Source organism: Epinephelus moara, chromosome 21, assembly GCF_006386435.1.
Source record: "Epinephelus moara isolate mb chromosome 21, YSFRI_EMoa_1.0, whole genome shotgun sequence".
In the NCBI taxonomy this organism is placed as follows: domain Eukaryota; kingdom Metazoa; phylum Chordata; class Actinopteri; order Perciformes; family Serranidae; genus Epinephelus; species Epinephelus moara.
The window spans coordinates 30,690,086-30,707,393 of NC_065526.1; the positions used below are offsets into that span (position 1 = coordinate 30,690,086).

The following is a 17,308-nucleotide window of genomic DNA, read 5'->3' on the forward strand; positions in this document are numbered from 1 at the left end:
CAGTGGGTGCAGCATTAAACAACATAAAACAGTCAATGCACATCTGAGAAAAGAGCCAGGACTCTTCATGTCAAATGAAAATTTGATTCTTAATTTGGATTCTGTTTGGTGTTATGAGGCAGCTCCAGAGTGATGCAGCAGCCTAAAACTCCAGTCAGCCCCCCTGCAGGCTGGGACACACTGTGTATTACTGGACAGCTGAGTGAAACAAGTTCAGCAGCGCTAATCAGTCCCCATGAGGGAAGTCAGTGGGACTCTGTCTGTGCTCTGCATTCACAGGTTTTAATGTTGAGTTTCATTAACACCCCCAACTGCTGCCACATCACTTAGAGCCAGCACGCCTTGCTGGAAAACAGAATGCGAAACAAAAACGAACAAAAAAGACATCACACACCCAGATATATGAAAAGATGAGAAAGTGACCAGTAACTTCCCAAAGTCTGGCACATAACCTCCCATAAATCACAAGAGTTTTGCCAATCTTCTTACTGAGCTCTTTGCAAGAAGTGGTGTGTTTCCCAAATTGCCAAACTACTCCTTTCAAAATTAAGATATCATCCTCCTACATAACAGGAACACACAAAAGAGCACATTTCCCTATACTTCACACTTACAATTCACTACATGGGCTTGGTCCAGCCTATCTCTCTGATCTTTTACATCCACGTCTCGTCAAGGTCACTCAGTTCGCTGACCAGCCCGTTGCACCGTTACAGTTGTAGCCCCCACACTTTGATATGAATTGCCTCCCGAGCCCCCAGGAACAGCGTCAGGTTTTAAAGGCCAAAAGTGGAATACACCCTCTGAGTCCATCATGTGATGCCATGGGGTCCAAAAAGACTTTTTCCTGTAGACTTATATTGTGAAAGAGACATCTGTAAATCAGAGGATGCTATTTTTTTGCGCATCACAACCCCTGCACAATGACTTGTTTCACTATCGGAATTTGATACATTTTGTCTGATAACATTTGGAAAGTCTAGAAGAGCCGCACGATTTAAATAACTTTATCAGCGCTAAACCAGTTGTTAAGCGTTTGACGGCTGGAAGTCTGGGATCTGGGTAATTTCATACTGGGGAAATCAAGCTTTTTTTGGCTTCAAGCATCACTAAACAACTATCATCGAAATGAGCGGGGCCCTGTATCCAACACTGTACCCATGTCTCTTCGTACATCCATGGTTTCCTCTGCGTGTTAGCTCCTGCACTGCCTGTTTTTTAATCCTGTCTTAAATATATCTTTAGTCTACAGCACCTCGGTCAACTATTGTTGTGTTTAAATGTTCTTTTCATCTTAAATTGGATTGGACTTGATACGTAGCTAACTTGCTACAAGGAAAATCAGTGACAGAAATATTGGCCATGTAAATGATAGCACATGATGCGATCAGTGCAGCTGTATTTGTTGGAAACTGACTCACAGAAATAATTCTTAAATTGTCATTATTATATCATTGAGAGGAACGTAAACTACTTCTATTGGATTTATATGCAGAGTTAGACATTTTAGGTAATTCATATTTTTTTATGAAGCTGTGTGGACTTTTTTTCAATGTGCAGAAGAAACTGTGCATTTTAATTACTCAAAATGACAGGACTGATATGCACATAAGCAAAGGGGGTTATTTTACAACAGTCTGATGCTGGTTGCACAACATTTAACCAGTAGACCCGCCGTGTAATTGTGGCTTGGTGGTGTGCAACATCACTCCAGTTAGAGACGGCAGATGGATCAGATACCTGCTGCTTTCAGATGGCTGTAAAGAGACTCGCCAGCGTAAAGGAGATGCCTTTAGTATAGTACTGCTAACTGTCATGACAGCCAGCTTTATTCTGCCTAGTTGGTATTAATGCCATAACTGCTGGTTGAAAAAATCAGCATTATCATGTTGTAGACGAAAGTAAACAATAACCTAAGCTACTTGTGGTACCAAAGTAATTCAACAAGGAAGCTGTCCAGAGCCGCCTCTAAGGAAGAAGGCTGCGAAAACGAATGAGTCACAGGATGCTCCCCAGGAAACAGGTGTTGCACTGTGTGAACTTTGAATCATTTTAAGGTACGTCCTCACCATGTTTCTTTTCTCTAGACCTAACCACAGTATCTATCTTTACTTGCCTAAACCTAACCTCTGAAACTTTACATTATGTAATGGTATTCTTGGGGCACTTATTTGTAGGATATCATATTAACTGTTGTGTGTGCATTTTCATAGAATATCATACAAACTGTTCTATAAGGATACGTTGATCAAATACAGTCAATTCAGGATCTTGTTGGGTTTTGACTTTTTAAGTGAACTCTGGGTGATTAAGCAGTATCATTTAGGCTATAAATCTGGAAGTTGGCAACCATACTTGCTCATCATTGACCATGCCTATAGACTTTGCCATTCATCTATAAATACTTTAAAAGTTTGAATTTTGCAGCTGAACTTCTTGAGCAAAATACCTGGGGGTTGAGGAGTGATGACCCCGACCTGCGGTGGATAATGTCTCAGAAGGCCCATTAATAAAAATGCACTGACTTCACCAATACTAAATCTCACTCCAGACTAAACTGAAAAGTTGGCAGCCCTGTCTAGACAGTTTCCCTGCTGTCCTCTCATAGGACAGCAGAGGGGAGAGTCATATCGGATGAAGGACGGGGCACAGCCAGATGTAGCAAGCATATGAGTTTGTTACCAGAGGCTGGAGTTTGCATCTTATGTCCCAGGGGTAGTTGGGTTTAATAAACCCCTTGATTAAAGACAGGAAAAGGTCATAGTCTCGGTTAAATGTTGATAAAATCAACAGACTTGATGCACAAAAGGGACATGCTGATTTGTATATGAACACAATGTTTAGGAGATAACTCAAAAAAAAGTCTGTTGGAAGTGGCTGGTTCACATCCTCATGCTGTCACTCACTCCGAGCCATTTTCTCTCAGATAATATCTGGGGCTGCTTAAAGGTTGTGTGTGAAGACGGATGTTAGTGACCTCCTCAGTTCATTGACCGGCTCAAATCTACTGTCACACGCTGACATGGGCACGCTGTGTTTGCTGAAGGTCTGAGCTCAGAGTTTAGCCGCCGAGCAGAACTTTCCATCGATACCATTTCTCGGCCAACTTCCTCCTCTATCTGTCTCGCACCGGTGGCGTTGGCAGTGGAGGAGAGCAGTGCTGAGCTGGGAATGAAGGAGAAGACTTGAGGTGATAACAGAGCCAGAGATAAAACAGACAGAGAAAACGCACACACAACGAGCAGCAGCGTGTTCAGACGGATGTGTTCGAGAGCTATTAGAGCCTGTCACAGTTGGCTTGTCACGGATCTGGTGCACACGCACACACACACACACACACACGTCCCAGCACCTTGCACAATCCTGATTCTCACAAGTGTACACACACTAGCTGACATACTCCCCACCGTGACAATCATGCGCAGACACACACTTGCTTCCCTCCTATGTATCTCTTTATAACACTTTCACACACACACACACACACACAACCACACACACTCTACCCAGATGGCAGAGGAGCCACTCAGTCGCAGCTCTTATCTTTGAAAATTGCTCAAGTCTGCACGTCGAAAATACCTGCTGCTGCAGTCTTTGATTCCCTGAGAAGGCAGACAGACATGTGTCCGTGTGTGTGTGCGTGTTTGTGTGTGAGACAGAGAAAGTGAGGAGGGGGACTGGGGAAGAAGAAGAAGAAGAAATTATAACTGTTGCTTACTTATGTTATTACTGTATGAAGTCCTTAATGTTCTTCAAATCTTTTGGTCTTCTATAATTACTTATTGTGCTTATTTACTAATTATTGTGAGATCCTTACATTGACTATATTTTGGTAATGACTGGCATACATGACATTGAGAAATATTGTAATATTTTCATGTGCTGTGACTTAAATCATCATACCAACAACCAATTGTGGTTTTCAAGCTTACCAGCATCCCAACTTAGCGAATGTGCTACCACCACCACTACCATCTGCTTCTTTGCTATCAGTATCCCATCATCAGAACATAACATAAGCTGATCTCACTGCCCACAGCTCAGTCTATCAAACTTCAAATCTGTACAGAGTGAGGAACCTTCTTCCACAGTATATCTTCCATTGTACATAATTATTTTATCCAACAGTCAATTATTTTCGTGGACAGTCTGAGGATCCTAATAAATCTATTGTCAAGTGACAAGAGAGAGACTGTTTCACCTCAGACGCTTGACAAAATTCTTGGTTTCCCCTCAAATGCTATGGATTATCTACCACTGCACCATCAAGTGCATCCTGATGGGTAACAACACAGTCTGCTGCAGAAACAGCACTGAACAGGACCACAAGGCCCTGCTATGGGTAGTTCTTTAAGCCAAATACACTATAAGTGCTGCTCTATCCTGCCAAAGGATATTTACACCAGACATGTTAAGAATAAGACTAGGAGAATCATTAAGGACAGACATCCACCCGAATGTCTGCCTTTTCTTTCTGTTGAGGTTGGGAATAAGGTACCAGATACACCAGGCCAGCCGTGAGATGATGAGGAAAAGCTTCTATCCTCAGGCCAAAAGAATCCTACGTGGAGACACTGCCTAAGACTGACCCTCTAGAGCTGGAGAATAGGAACTCCATTTTAGAGGAAAATACTAAACTTATTAATCACATTAATGTGCACAAGTTAAAAGAAGAAGAAAACGAATGGTCCTACAATATTAAGCTGATGAAACTAAGCAGCTTGAGATAAGATATGGTAGGGCAAAAATATTAAACAGGAGAAGCAACTGAACCAAGTGACCAAAGAAAGAGACTCCTTGAGTAGGCTGCTGTTGTATAAAGATGGATGCTTTCTGTGGAGACAGAAAAGCAGGGAACTGGAATCAACCTGAGCAGACTAGGACAGAAAATTCATGTGCTCGAGCTGAAGGTGGAGCAACCTCAGGAGAAAACAACCAAAATTCCGCTTTTGATATCACACAGAAAATTTGGAGTCCCAACTCTAATTTCTTGTTTATTGACAGAAAACCTAACACATTATACCTCCTGAATACAATCGCATTGAACCATTCTTAGAGAAGAGGTTTAGAAGAACAACAACCGGCATTCAAAAGACTTCTAAAGTAAAAATGTCAAGACATTAGTGGCAAAGGTTAACAAATAAAAGTTGAGGAGTACAACAGTGAGAATGAGACCTTGGTTGCCAAGGTAGAAGCCATCAAAAAGTCGTACCTGAGAGAGAGAAAGCCGAACACAGATTAAAAGGGAGTCACTGAAAAGACGTTCCCTTAAGACAAGTCAGGTCCCATCCTGGTCCCAACCAGACAATTTGGCATCAATTCACAAATGTAAATAACCAATAGAGCTGGGAATCATTAATTATGATACCAGTACCAGTAGCTTTTAACTGATATTGATTGCAACTGAGTACTCCATTCGATACCCTTAATGTGAATAGAGTGCTGTGTAGCATACTGTAAAACTTCAATTGACAGCCCGGCACCTGGTATACGGATGCAGCACATCTCTCTATCCTCTTGAAATGACCACGAGACCCTCTGGGACACGACAAGGCCACAAAGGAAGTTGTACCATCTCCCTGAAGGGATTTTGTAGTTGGCAACGATCAGCAAGGTACTGATGGCCTGTGAAAAGGGCAGACTGGTAGAATTCTCCTCCGGCCCCAAAGGTAAGAAATTACTAATTGTAAGGGCAAAGTTGTCTGTTGCCTGTATAATTAGAATTTGCACAAATCCAATGGGATACCATTTGGCTTTGTTTGCTGTTAAAAAGATCGATCTGAGGTTATGGAAGAAAGCTCAGGGGAGTCATCAGAAAATCAAGATCATACATCTACTCCAACAGGTTTTTCTATGCTTATTGGTGTGCTTGATCACAATAACATTTCCATTTTTTGTGTTATGTGTTTTAATGTTTGCATTCTCAATCTATGGAGTGACAGTTGTGGACATTTATAAACATTACACAGTATGCAGACAGACATTCTGGCCTGTGTAGTTGTTTATTTTGTATGAATGCTTTCTAGGAGGAGCTTCAATGACTTGAGACAAATGGGGCACTTCAGAGCAGCAGTTGGGAGAAGAGTGAAGTTCAGGAGCTGTAGTTGTAAGGGCATGTGGCCCTTTCATTAACCACGCTGTGTCAGAAGCTCAGAGCAGCTTTTATACACTGTAACTGAACAGGAAGATCAGAGGAGAAACTAAAGGTTCTACTCTGAAGGACCCTTTTTTACAACAGACATTCACATGGCCTATGTCTCAGCAGGATAAACACAGATTTAACCTATGTCATTAATATAATGCTGCACTTGTATCCTAGCCTGGTAATCCAGACTCAAATCTAGAAAGATTTTGAGTCTGGCCCTCACCGATACACCCTTCCTACCCAAGGGGCGGCACTAACTGAGGCATCTCAAATGCCGCCGCATGCAATTGGATAGCAGGATAGCCAATCACAGCAAAAAACAAGGTGACATATTCATTGCACTACGCCTCATTGTTTTGCTGACCAGTGGGGCTAACTGATATATATCCCATCGGCAAAACAGCAGAAATGTCCTTCCTGGAAATGAAGGCTTCTAGGACAGTCTTCTGTTCCTCTCTCAAGGAAAAAGATAAGTGTAGTTGGCTTAGCGTTTCTTTCAACGCTAAATTGAATGGACGTGGCCTTTTGGCAGCTGCAACCTTGGCTGTTTCCTTTTCAACTCCTATGGCGCAGCACTGTCCTCATTATGTTACACCCACCCAGAGCCCACCTTTGTCAGATAGACTAATCTGATAGGTCCGATGGCGATTCACTGGGCTCTGTTCGTCGGGGCCAGATCCCCATACAGAGCAAATTTGAATTTGCTAGGGGCGGGGCATCTGGATTTCCAGGTTACTTGTATCCACCAAAACAAAGAAAAACCATATAACAGTAATTTAAACCAATGGATAATCCTGCGGGTCACAAGAAAGTAAGCAGAGCCCACTTCCCCCTTCTAGACAGTTTCACTGCCGTAGTTTAGAAATGGTTAAGGTCAGACAATCTATCCAGGTTGGATGGTTTGTTTATGTAATGGCCGGTATACACTGTGCGATTTTGGGCTGTCCCAGGCGAAAGATGGCCATTGTGGGAGAAACATGGCGATATCTTTGGTCGTGGCTCTAAAACAGTGGTCTTATGTCACACTGTGACACAGGTTCAAGGACGGCCGTTGTCAACGCATTACGACCAAAGATAACCTGAGATCAAATTCTGACGGTGTCAGAAATTTAGGATGACTATCTCACGATGTGACAGCTGCTATGACCTACATCTACTAATCAACCAATAGAAATGCAGCACGAAATGACACAATGGTCACCGGCTAAACCCAAACAAACGATCGCTTGCCATGGAGGTAAAACGAACAAAAAGAAGTCTGTGGAACTCCCAGAAAGGGGAAAGTTTGGTGGAGCTGTGGCAGCAGAAGCCTTGTTTATTTGATGTTTCCTCCAGCCGCTATCATGACCGCGAGAAAAAAGACGCTGCATGGAAGGAAATTGTGGAGGAACTGCAACTTCCAGGTGAGCAAGCTACCTATGGTGGCGCAGATGGATGACGTACGCTGATGCAGTGCACGCTTATGATGTTGCATATTGACATACGTCGTAACCTTTGATTCAGTTGTAAACGGCCATCGTACAATCTGCACACATCAAAAATAACGTTGTGCCAAAGTTTATTAGATCCACGTCTCACAGTGTGTCATGCAATGGTCTTATAAGATTGCTAAAATCGCACAGTGTATAGAGGGCATTAGACAGGCCAATTATCTTATTATAGGCTAACAGGTTGTACCTATTTTGATTTGGTTATTTTCTTGAGTTAGCCTCTTCCTTTCACAGGTAAGAGAACAATCTCACAGTTCCCAAATCAAAGTAAAGTGAAACATTATGTACAGTATATAGTTCAGTTCCAGAACTTGAACAAGAAATCATTTCCCTTAGGTTTGCTTTTAATTCAAAGAACAAACCACTGTGCCAGTTGGCTTACTTGTCAAACATTTGGGCAATTAGTTGCCAATTTGGCACCATAATGAAACCACAGGGCTAACTTTTTACAAAAGCTTTTGTCCTTTTAAGCAGCATTCAGCTTACATGACAGGGAACTGTGCTGCATGGCCTCCATATTGTGGCGTCTGATGTGTTGTAAAATCTGAGCATCTATGTGGAAGTCTGTTGGAGGAAAGTGGAGGTGGTGTGAGAGCGGCTTTATCACCTTCCATCAAGCAAACAGCAAATACTTTGATCAGGCAGGGAGGTGGCTTTTTGATGCACAATGATACAGCATGTCTTTTGAGTAGCGAGGGAGATATTGGCTGCAGCACTTCTGTGCGCTGACAACATGAAAGTAATGATGCTCATTTCGTACAGTGCACTTCACATTTGTAGCGTGAGGCTGGCGATCTTATCTTGCAAAGAGTGCAGCAATGGAATTGACTCCACTAGGTTACCGTCCATACAAGCCATTCACTATGTTCTGTGAATATTCATGTGATGCGAAAGTAATCAAGTGAGAGAGAAGTGCGAGGTAAAAGGAACTAGTTAAACTTTTCTGTAACAAGCCTTTTTTGGAGAAATGCCCCTGCATTGCCTCAGAACATCTTAGCTCAGTTAATTCCAACCTGTTTTCATTCCCAAGTCATCAAATACCGCCACTTTGTCACACCCCCTCGGTGTCTGATGCTGACACACAAGGCACCCGAGCGTCTGTACAAGATGTGTCCTCAGTGAAACTCGTTACAAATGGTAAATGTGCTATGGTTGGTGTTAGGTTAAGGCAACAAAGCTGCTTGGTTAGGTTTAGAAAAAAGATCATGTTTTGGATTAAATTGACATTTCTTTAATGTAACGTGATGTAGATATGTAGTGGGACACAAGTACATGGCGTACGTACATAACTTAAATGTTGTGTTTCTTTGGGTCGTCCATCCACCCCGGCCTCTTCTCTACACAGCTTTTGACACTTTTTATCACAATTTATCTGAGCATTTAATATTTCTGTGGATGGGTTTATATTGGTGTTAGTTGAAAGCCTGGTGCATCTCATACAGAATGGAGCCAAAAGCAGAAAGGGAGCCTTGGGCGTCAGTATCAGACACCGGGGAACATAACTAAGACCGATTGATAGAGAAATAGTTTCAATGATTTCATTACAGTAATTCATTTTAGTGTACAACATACCCGTTTGTTGTCTTCATTTCTCCTAAAATGTATACAGGCTGGTGTATTAGACATTTAGGGCAATTTTAATATTACTTTAAATACTTGTCACCAATCCAATCTGGAGCACATTATGTCTGGGTGACTTTCTTCCCCCTATCTCAGTATTAATTACAGCAATTTGTAACTCTTTTTTGACTTCTTGTTGATCCTCCCATAATCAACAGGTCCTCTAGTCGATGCGATAAAGTACACAGTTCATCATTATGGGGCACAGGGTACAGAGAAATGCCGTGACTGAAATGAGCAACCATAAGGTCCAAGGACTGATGGTGTATGATGCGAGGTAGAGTTGGGGTTTTACCACGGCTTGAAAGGAGGAAGGAGCAGTTTCCCTCACTGCCCTTTAGGCCAGCAGGGTCATGACCTGGATGCCAGCTGCAGCAGGGAACTTCTGTGGTGTGGGGAAACGTTGGGATGCTAAACACCAGACAGGCAGCAGCATTCTGGATTAGTTGCAGAGGTCCAGCTACAGATGTAGGTGCCCTGGAAGGAGGGAGTTGCAGTATCCAGGGGGGAGATCATAGTGAGAATGGACAAAACCTCCTGATGTTGTACAGGAGCTGTCTGGAGCAAGGAGTTTAATTACAGAAGGGCAGGGCAGATATTTTAATACATACCTGCCCCTGGAATATTAATCCCATCCGTATAAACTTGTACAACCTACTATAGCAATACTGTACTCAAATATGGTCATGCCATTACAGCAAATTTGAACTAGTGGCAGAATGACAGTGACAGAATGACTGAGTGACAGAGACAGACAATGATGAATATACAGAGTGTAATAGAAAATAATAAAGACAGAGTGACAGAGAGACAGAGAGAGTAATGAGTGAGAGTCCAGTCATCAGCATTTCAGATTCGCTCCTCCACGAGAAAACCAACCATCCATAATGCATCACATGTCTCCTAGCAACAGCCGGGAACCTAGCAACAGGATCTTAGCAACAGCAACAAACTGCCGCCTCCTTGTGTGCCGGCCAATGTGGGAGCAGCATGCCTGATGCACGGCAGCCAATCGGGAGGAGCAGGGCCGGTAAGAAGGTGAAGTGGGTGTGTTTTCTCGCACAGCTGATTGGGCACACACACACACACACACACACACACACACACACACACACAACACATGCATATACAAACAGGATACACACACAGGGACTCAATGAGGAGAAGTCAGAAACCACACATACATGCATAGAAAGCACACCCAGATTTCATATAAGCACACACTAGTAACAATAGTAGATGTAGGACACTCTCAAACTCCTGAATCTTCTGCTGCTCTTTCTTTTTTAAATTCAAGAACCCAATACTCACACCTTGCTCATTATAACTAAAGGTTAGATATGTAGGATTTAAGGGGATACAATGACAGAAAAGGATTATTAAAAAGTAGGAATCGTTTTTTTTTCATTACCTTGTATTGAATGAGCCATGTACATCTACATAGGGAGCAGGTCCTCATCTACATAGTACACCATGTTGCACTGGCATGTTTCTACAGTAGCCCAGAACAGACAAACCTGTCACTGGCTCCAGATATGGCCATTTGCATTTTTACGTTTGCCAATGTAGTTAGCCTCAATGGCAAGAGTGTCTGTTTGTTTTGGAGAGGAAGAGACCTCTGTGGACAATTCGTCTCATGGTAAAAACCTCCTGAACACCTGAATCAGAAGAAAGGTGAGCACACATCAGTAGGTGCTGGGCTAGTACCCCTCTGTGATGTGCTGAACAGCATAGAAGCAAGAAATGCTGATTTGTAAAGTGAAACTGCATTATTCAGTGTCTTTTACCAGATTTAATCACCTGGTCCATTTGTTTTGGAGAGGAAGAGATAGTGATGGGATTTCTCGTTCACTTGTGAGAGCCGGTTCTTTGGGGGGGTTAGTGGGTTCGACGTCGAATCGCATTGCTGATTTATCGCATCACGTGATCTGGATATTGTAGTGATGTGACTTTCCCGAACGAGCTGAGTCTTAGAACTGGCTCTTTGAAGTGAACGAGTGAGCGGCTGCACTGTCTTTCTCCCTCACAAGCTAGTCTCTCTCAACTTGTTCCGGATCAAATAATCTGAAATTAATGGATACAGAGTAAATTAAAGCAAAAAACAAAGAAATTAGGAACTGGCTCGTTCATTCTAAAGAGCCGGTTCACTCGTTCACTTCAAAGGGCCGGTTCAAAGACTCGGCTCGTTTGCAAATGTCACATCACTAGGAAGAGACCTCGGCGGATAATTCGGCATGAGGTAAAAACCTCCTGAAATAAGAGCATTAAAGGAATTCTAAGTGGGAGAAGTTTCAGCTGGTTGCAATCCAAAACTTTTTTCCCCAGGTTAAAACTGTAAAGTCCTACGCACTCGACTGTATGGCTCACAGAAGTACTGCATTGTTTTAAAAGGCTTCCCTCCTATCTGTTCTCTCTCTGTGTTGTACTGGCGGCTATAGCTAATATCAGCCTTTCACTCTGAGGAGACTCTATACACTCCAGGGCAAAAAAAAAAAAAGCTTCATCTTTAACTTTAAATGAGCTGTAATGGCGTCTGGGGCCCTTTTCCCAGATCCAATATGGCCTCGCATCCTGAAGACACACAGGCGCTTTTCAATTCCCGAGGCCAAAGGTGTTAGTATTATCTGGAGATTCATTCCCTGGGCTTAAATGGAAGAATGAAAAGTGAGGCTTAACTTACCCGCCTTTTTGTGAGCTTGACGCAGCTCATTCTTCATTCAGTACCATGCAATCTTCGAACCAAGAGAGGAGGAGGAGGAGAAGGAGGAAGAGCTCTTTTCTATCAAAATGGCTTCCCCATTGTGGGGACAAGCAGACGATGTTTGTAATATGATTTGCCAATGTGGTGTGTTTGGTCATGAAAACTGAGGGAGTCATTACTAATTTCCTCTTAGTGGTTAAAACATATTGAACATATGGATCAAAAGCGGAGATGGATGATGCAGCCGGAGTGATTTGAGAGGTTTCTGCAAAAATGTTAATGCTTTTCTGTTGCAGTGAATCTTGGTTGTCATTAGAGGGACTACCATCCTCCGAAAGGGAGCAAACCAAAAACTTTTTAAGAGCCCCATTTGAAGCCGACGGAGGCTATTTCTGTAGAAGCTCACACAAAATCTGCCATTTCTTTCCTCCTTTCTTGGCCTTTTCAGCCCAAATTTCTCTGCATATACTGTAAACCAGCAAGTTGCTGGTTGCAGTCCATGTGAATAGTAATTATGACAAACATTCAGTAATCCAGCTTGTCAAATGTGAGGATTTGTTGCCTTATCTAAAGAAGTAATCCATCAATTGTAAAATAAAATAGTAAAAATCAACAAATACAATACTGAATATAATCATTAGGCCGTCCTACTTGTAAGTAGCGAATACATCATCTGTTACACACTCTTTCAAATGTGTGTTTGCATGCATATATGTTCGCCTCCGTACGTGTGGGCAGAAATCATTAAAATGTGTGACAAGTAGAAAAGCGCAGCACTCATTTAGATCAAGATCAGAAAGCAGAGAGTCCCTTGACAGGTGATCTCCCACAGTGCATCTGTGGGGAGAAAAAAATCTAACTCTGCATCAGTGTGGGCCAACATTAAAGTGAGTCAATCACCCACGGCACTTTAAATAAGTAATTAAAGGGAACTTGCTATTGACATGACATGCAATCACACAGGATCACGTTTGGACTTTTTGATATTTAATATTTAAACCTTTTCTCTCACCAAGGTGATCTGAATCTGAATTGCTAATCTCCTCAGGTCGCCAATGGCTGCCGTGCCGTTTCAAAGTGATTCTGTGTTGTCTGGATGTGATTTTCAGAGGGGAGAGAGGTGAAACAAATGACAGTGTAATGAAAGCCTGTCTGGGCCAGATGATGACCGGTGAAGGAAAACACATTCCTATGAGAGAACAGGCGGTGAATTCTTCTCCCTGTTTTATATATAGAATATATTTGTTTCTGTGTGGGTCAAATGTAAGTGGATGAGTAAATCACATTGCAGAATGCCAGCAAAAATATATCTGACAAGAAGCAACCTTGAAAAGCAGTTTGTATTTTGTATTCATACTTGAATAAAAGAAAAAAAGTTTTATTTTGGTCTACAGAAATTCGAAGGTATTGCACATACACCAGGTTTTATTATCCTATGAGGATGATAAAATCCAAAATAATTTTTGCATTTCAGTTATTATCTCCTTTTATTGCCAAAAAAACGTAGTGAACTTCAAACTACCTGTTGTTCTGCCCCATAGAAATAAAATGAGTAGAAAGAACATTGAACTCTTTGCTGTCATCATTTTTCTAGTGCAAGAGAAAATGGCGATTGTTTTTAGTTGTTACGGTAACAACACATCAGTGGGGCTGTAAAGTGTGTCACACTCACTGGTTTGAAAACTCTAATACAACCATACGACAATCAAATTTTCTCTCTTTCCCGAAACGTACCTCACGGGGTCCCCCTACAGACGAAAAACGGTATTGTCTGTTACAACTGTCGCAAAAAATAGCTCTGCGCATGCATTTGTTGACAAGCCAACGATACCGGTGAACTTCCTGAAGCTAGCCGTGTAATGTGCCATCATCATGTCTTCAGAACAGGTAAAGTAGCCTTATAGCATTTTGTACATACATGATTAGGCCGATTGCTTAATTTATTTATTCATTTTCAAAACTCAGAATTGAGTTGCTCTCTGCATATCAGGGCTGACCTCCTCCTCACAGCGCGCACACACACACACACACACAAACTCAACAGAGTGAAGTCAGACAACAGCAGAGAGGCCGCGGTGCAGATGAAGGGAATATAACTTCAAGATTACTCTCGTTGATGACAACTATGGTTGTTACTGTAAGTAAGTGCGATAAAACCTCTGCCAGCCAAGCCAATACTTTATCAATACATGTGATCAGCATGTAGAAAGACATATTTCAATCTGCTCTGTCCGCAGTCTCCCTTTCTCCGCTATTATGATTTACAGTCAACACAAGCACATCGCGCTCGCGGTGCTAACAGCAAACTGTTCAAGACAAACTAAAATGAAAGCTGTCTGTATGTAGACTAAAGGTGCTCACAGACTCGGGCGTACTATAAGCGGAGCGGACACCGCGAGGAATGTCTGCAGTCATTCGGGCTTCCATAGTCGAGCGCACTTTCGCGTTGTAATTTCCTGTAAAAATGTCCGTAAAACACTACATTACCCACAATTCTTGCACGTTGTTTACACTCTTCTGTCATGGCGTCCTACACTGACAACGAGGAAGAGGAGCTGCTCTGCCTGCTGGCTCTGCAAGCAAATAAACCGAAGAGATGGTGGTATGTATGGCCACTAAATGCCACAAGAGACCAGGAAGGGGAGTTTGCCATGTTGGTGAGGGACATGCGAAGTCTTGGCAAACATAAACACCACCACGGGATGGCGGCAAATACAAAATGCAGATCGGTGTCACATTTATTGGAGGTCGATGTGAAAAATACATGCCGAGCAGTCTTTTGTGTCCCGCGGTCGTAAAATCTGAGCTTTGCACGCACAGGGCTTGCAGATGTCCGCTTTTAGTCCGTACGCGGAACGGACCTCCACGGAGTTCGCTCCTCGTACGTTCCGCCCAAGTATGTTTGGGCCTTAACACTTCATCTTAAAATGTACCTGAGGCAGCCGACCTGCAGACAGTGAGTCTCCTAAGTAGAGGGTAACAGCAGTAACAGCGCCAGGTCACCATCAGTCGGGCATCCCTCCTCCTCTTTCAGCTCTCGCCAGCGTGTGAAAGCTGGGCCAATATTAATCCTTGTTCGAGCTCGTTTTATTGCTCTCCCGTTTTCTTTTCTTTGTCTCCTTGGACAACACCTTTACCTTCTTCCTTTTCTTTGTCACTTCAGCCATAACAACCACGTCTAACTTTGTTCACCTCGGTTCGGCTACGCTACTCTAAAGAGAGGAGGGGGATATGACATATGCCGAAAAGCAGCCAAATTTTGTAGTCCTTTTGGTATCTGGGTTCCTACCTGAACCCCGAAACTGCATAGTGCCAGTGCAAGTGAAACAGATGCTCTCAAGCAATGACGGAGGTGTCATCCAACCTATTGTGAGATGATGTACCATCACAAGGATCTTGGATATATATTAGGGCTCACAACTTCATTGTGTTGCTGTAATATGAAATTTTATACAGAAGTTAGCCTGCTTTAACAGTTGCAATGGTAACTGTACAAGTGAACTTGTGCCACTCTGACCATTCTCCTAATGATTAGAATGGTAATGTCCAATCTACTTTTATTTTACTTCTATGTTCTGACCATAGACTTCATGGCTCTGACCAATGGTGTGAGTATCATTAGGTAATCCATAATTCATTTGTAATCTTGTTTTTCGTTTTAAAGCAAAAACAAAAAAATGATGAAGTGTTTTTTCCCATTTTTGTTGTCAAAATCAATTTTTAAAAAAAACTGCAACTAATTACATAAATGTGGAATGCTTGTATATTTATGAAAAATAAGGTTTATGAGTTTGAGCATTAAAAATCTTGTCTATGGACTGTTGAATATGGGTCAATTTTACATTTTACACAGCATTTTACACAGCATCCTAACTTTTTCGGAATTGGGGTTGTACATGTAACTGAGCAAATGCAATGCATTACTACCAGCCTACTCCTGGACAGCCAACCAAAGTTTGGACATACCAGAAATCCATCCTAATTGTCACACAGCAAGCTGTGGAAGAGACCTGATAAAGATGAAGCACCATTAACTTAGGCCATTCATTTTACATTAGGTGCACATTGGGAACAATGGAGATGGAGGCAATAATGATGTCTTTGGAAATGAGATAAGGGGTCCGCACATTTGGAAGGAGTTCGAAGTTGGGCCACTGCGACTGAGATATTGAAGTGTTGACCTTATCTTAGCATCTGATAAGGATGCACTGTGGTGGAACCGCAGACCAGACCAGACACAACACATTGGATTGTTAACATGTCCCATCTGGCCTGAGAATGCTACAAAATCACCCTGAGGGAAGAGGAAGATGTCTGGACTACCTGACACAGTGACTTGGACCTGAATTTTTGGCAAAATTGATCGAATGGTTTGGACACTCAATTGGTGTTCATTTTCTAAATAGCCATACAGTCCACATAATTTCAACGTCTGCAACTAGCTTTGCCTGTCACTCCTCCTGTTTTCCACCCAAATCCAACGTGGGCGACAGGGGCAAGGAGTGCAGTAATTTTTTCTAAGTTGACGTGTTGTCAAAATAAGTGTTGCTTGATGTCTGGATGTATGCCGATATAAAGACCAGACCTGTTAGCGAGCAAACACGAAACTTCCTCTCCTATGTCTCTTTCCTCTCCCACTCGTCCATCCTCGGCTCCCCTCATACCTCTTCACACCTTTTACAACACGTATCTCCCACTTTCTCCACATCAATGTTCCTGTTCCCTCCAAATATTCTCCTCTTTCATTGTCTCACACCTCTCCATCTCTTCATTGCTGTCTTCTTTCTTTCCCTCACTGTCTCTCCCTCCCATCTGCTCTGTCCCTAATTTATCCTTTCACTCCTGTTCTCTCTGCTCTCTTTATTTTGTTCAATTTTGATTCAATTTGCTTTATTGGCGTGAATGTTGGATGAGCAGTGCTGCAGAATCAGTTGAATAAAAATGATACAAACTACCTACAACATAACAATACATGGCTCTCCCTCCCTCTCTGTACCTTTTGTTACACGTTGTCATATTTTGCTGCCTTCCACTCTCGTTCTCTTGTCCTTTCTCTCCTTCTCTCCCACACACACACACACACACACACGCACACACACACACACACACACACACACACACACACAGGCACAGCCTCCCAGTTCTCTCAGGATTTTTTTCTCCATCACTGCTCAGATTAATCAGCAGCTTCCTGCCAGTGTCTTGACAGTTTTCCCCTAGTTGGCCGGCCTCCAAATCAGACAGTGTTAGACACCAGCTCACTGTCCTGTCCTGTCCCGTCTTGTCTGTCTGCCTGTCTGACCCTCTCTTTCTCTCTCTGTCTCTCTCTGTCTGTGTGAACATCAGTCTGCC

The 17,308-nt window shown here is 42.6% G+C and overlaps 1 protein-coding gene across 1 annotated transcript in view; it reads right to left on the reverse strand.

Annotated features, from left to right (window-relative positions):
* Positions 1-2,981: 2,981 nt before the first annotated feature.
* Positions 2,982-17,308, reverse strand: part of LOC126382474 (disco-interacting protein 2 homolog C-like) — a 245,612-nt gene continuing 231,285 nt past the window's right edge. The window contains exons 29-30 of the mRNA XM_050032358.1: positions 5,176-5,212; positions 2,982-3,184 (exon numbers count right to left, since the gene is read on the reverse strand). Of these exons, the coding sequence (XP_049888315.1) occupies positions 2,982-3,184; positions 5,176-5,212 (240 nt within the window). The remainder of the gene's footprint in view (positions 3,185-5,175; positions 5,213-17,308) is intronic.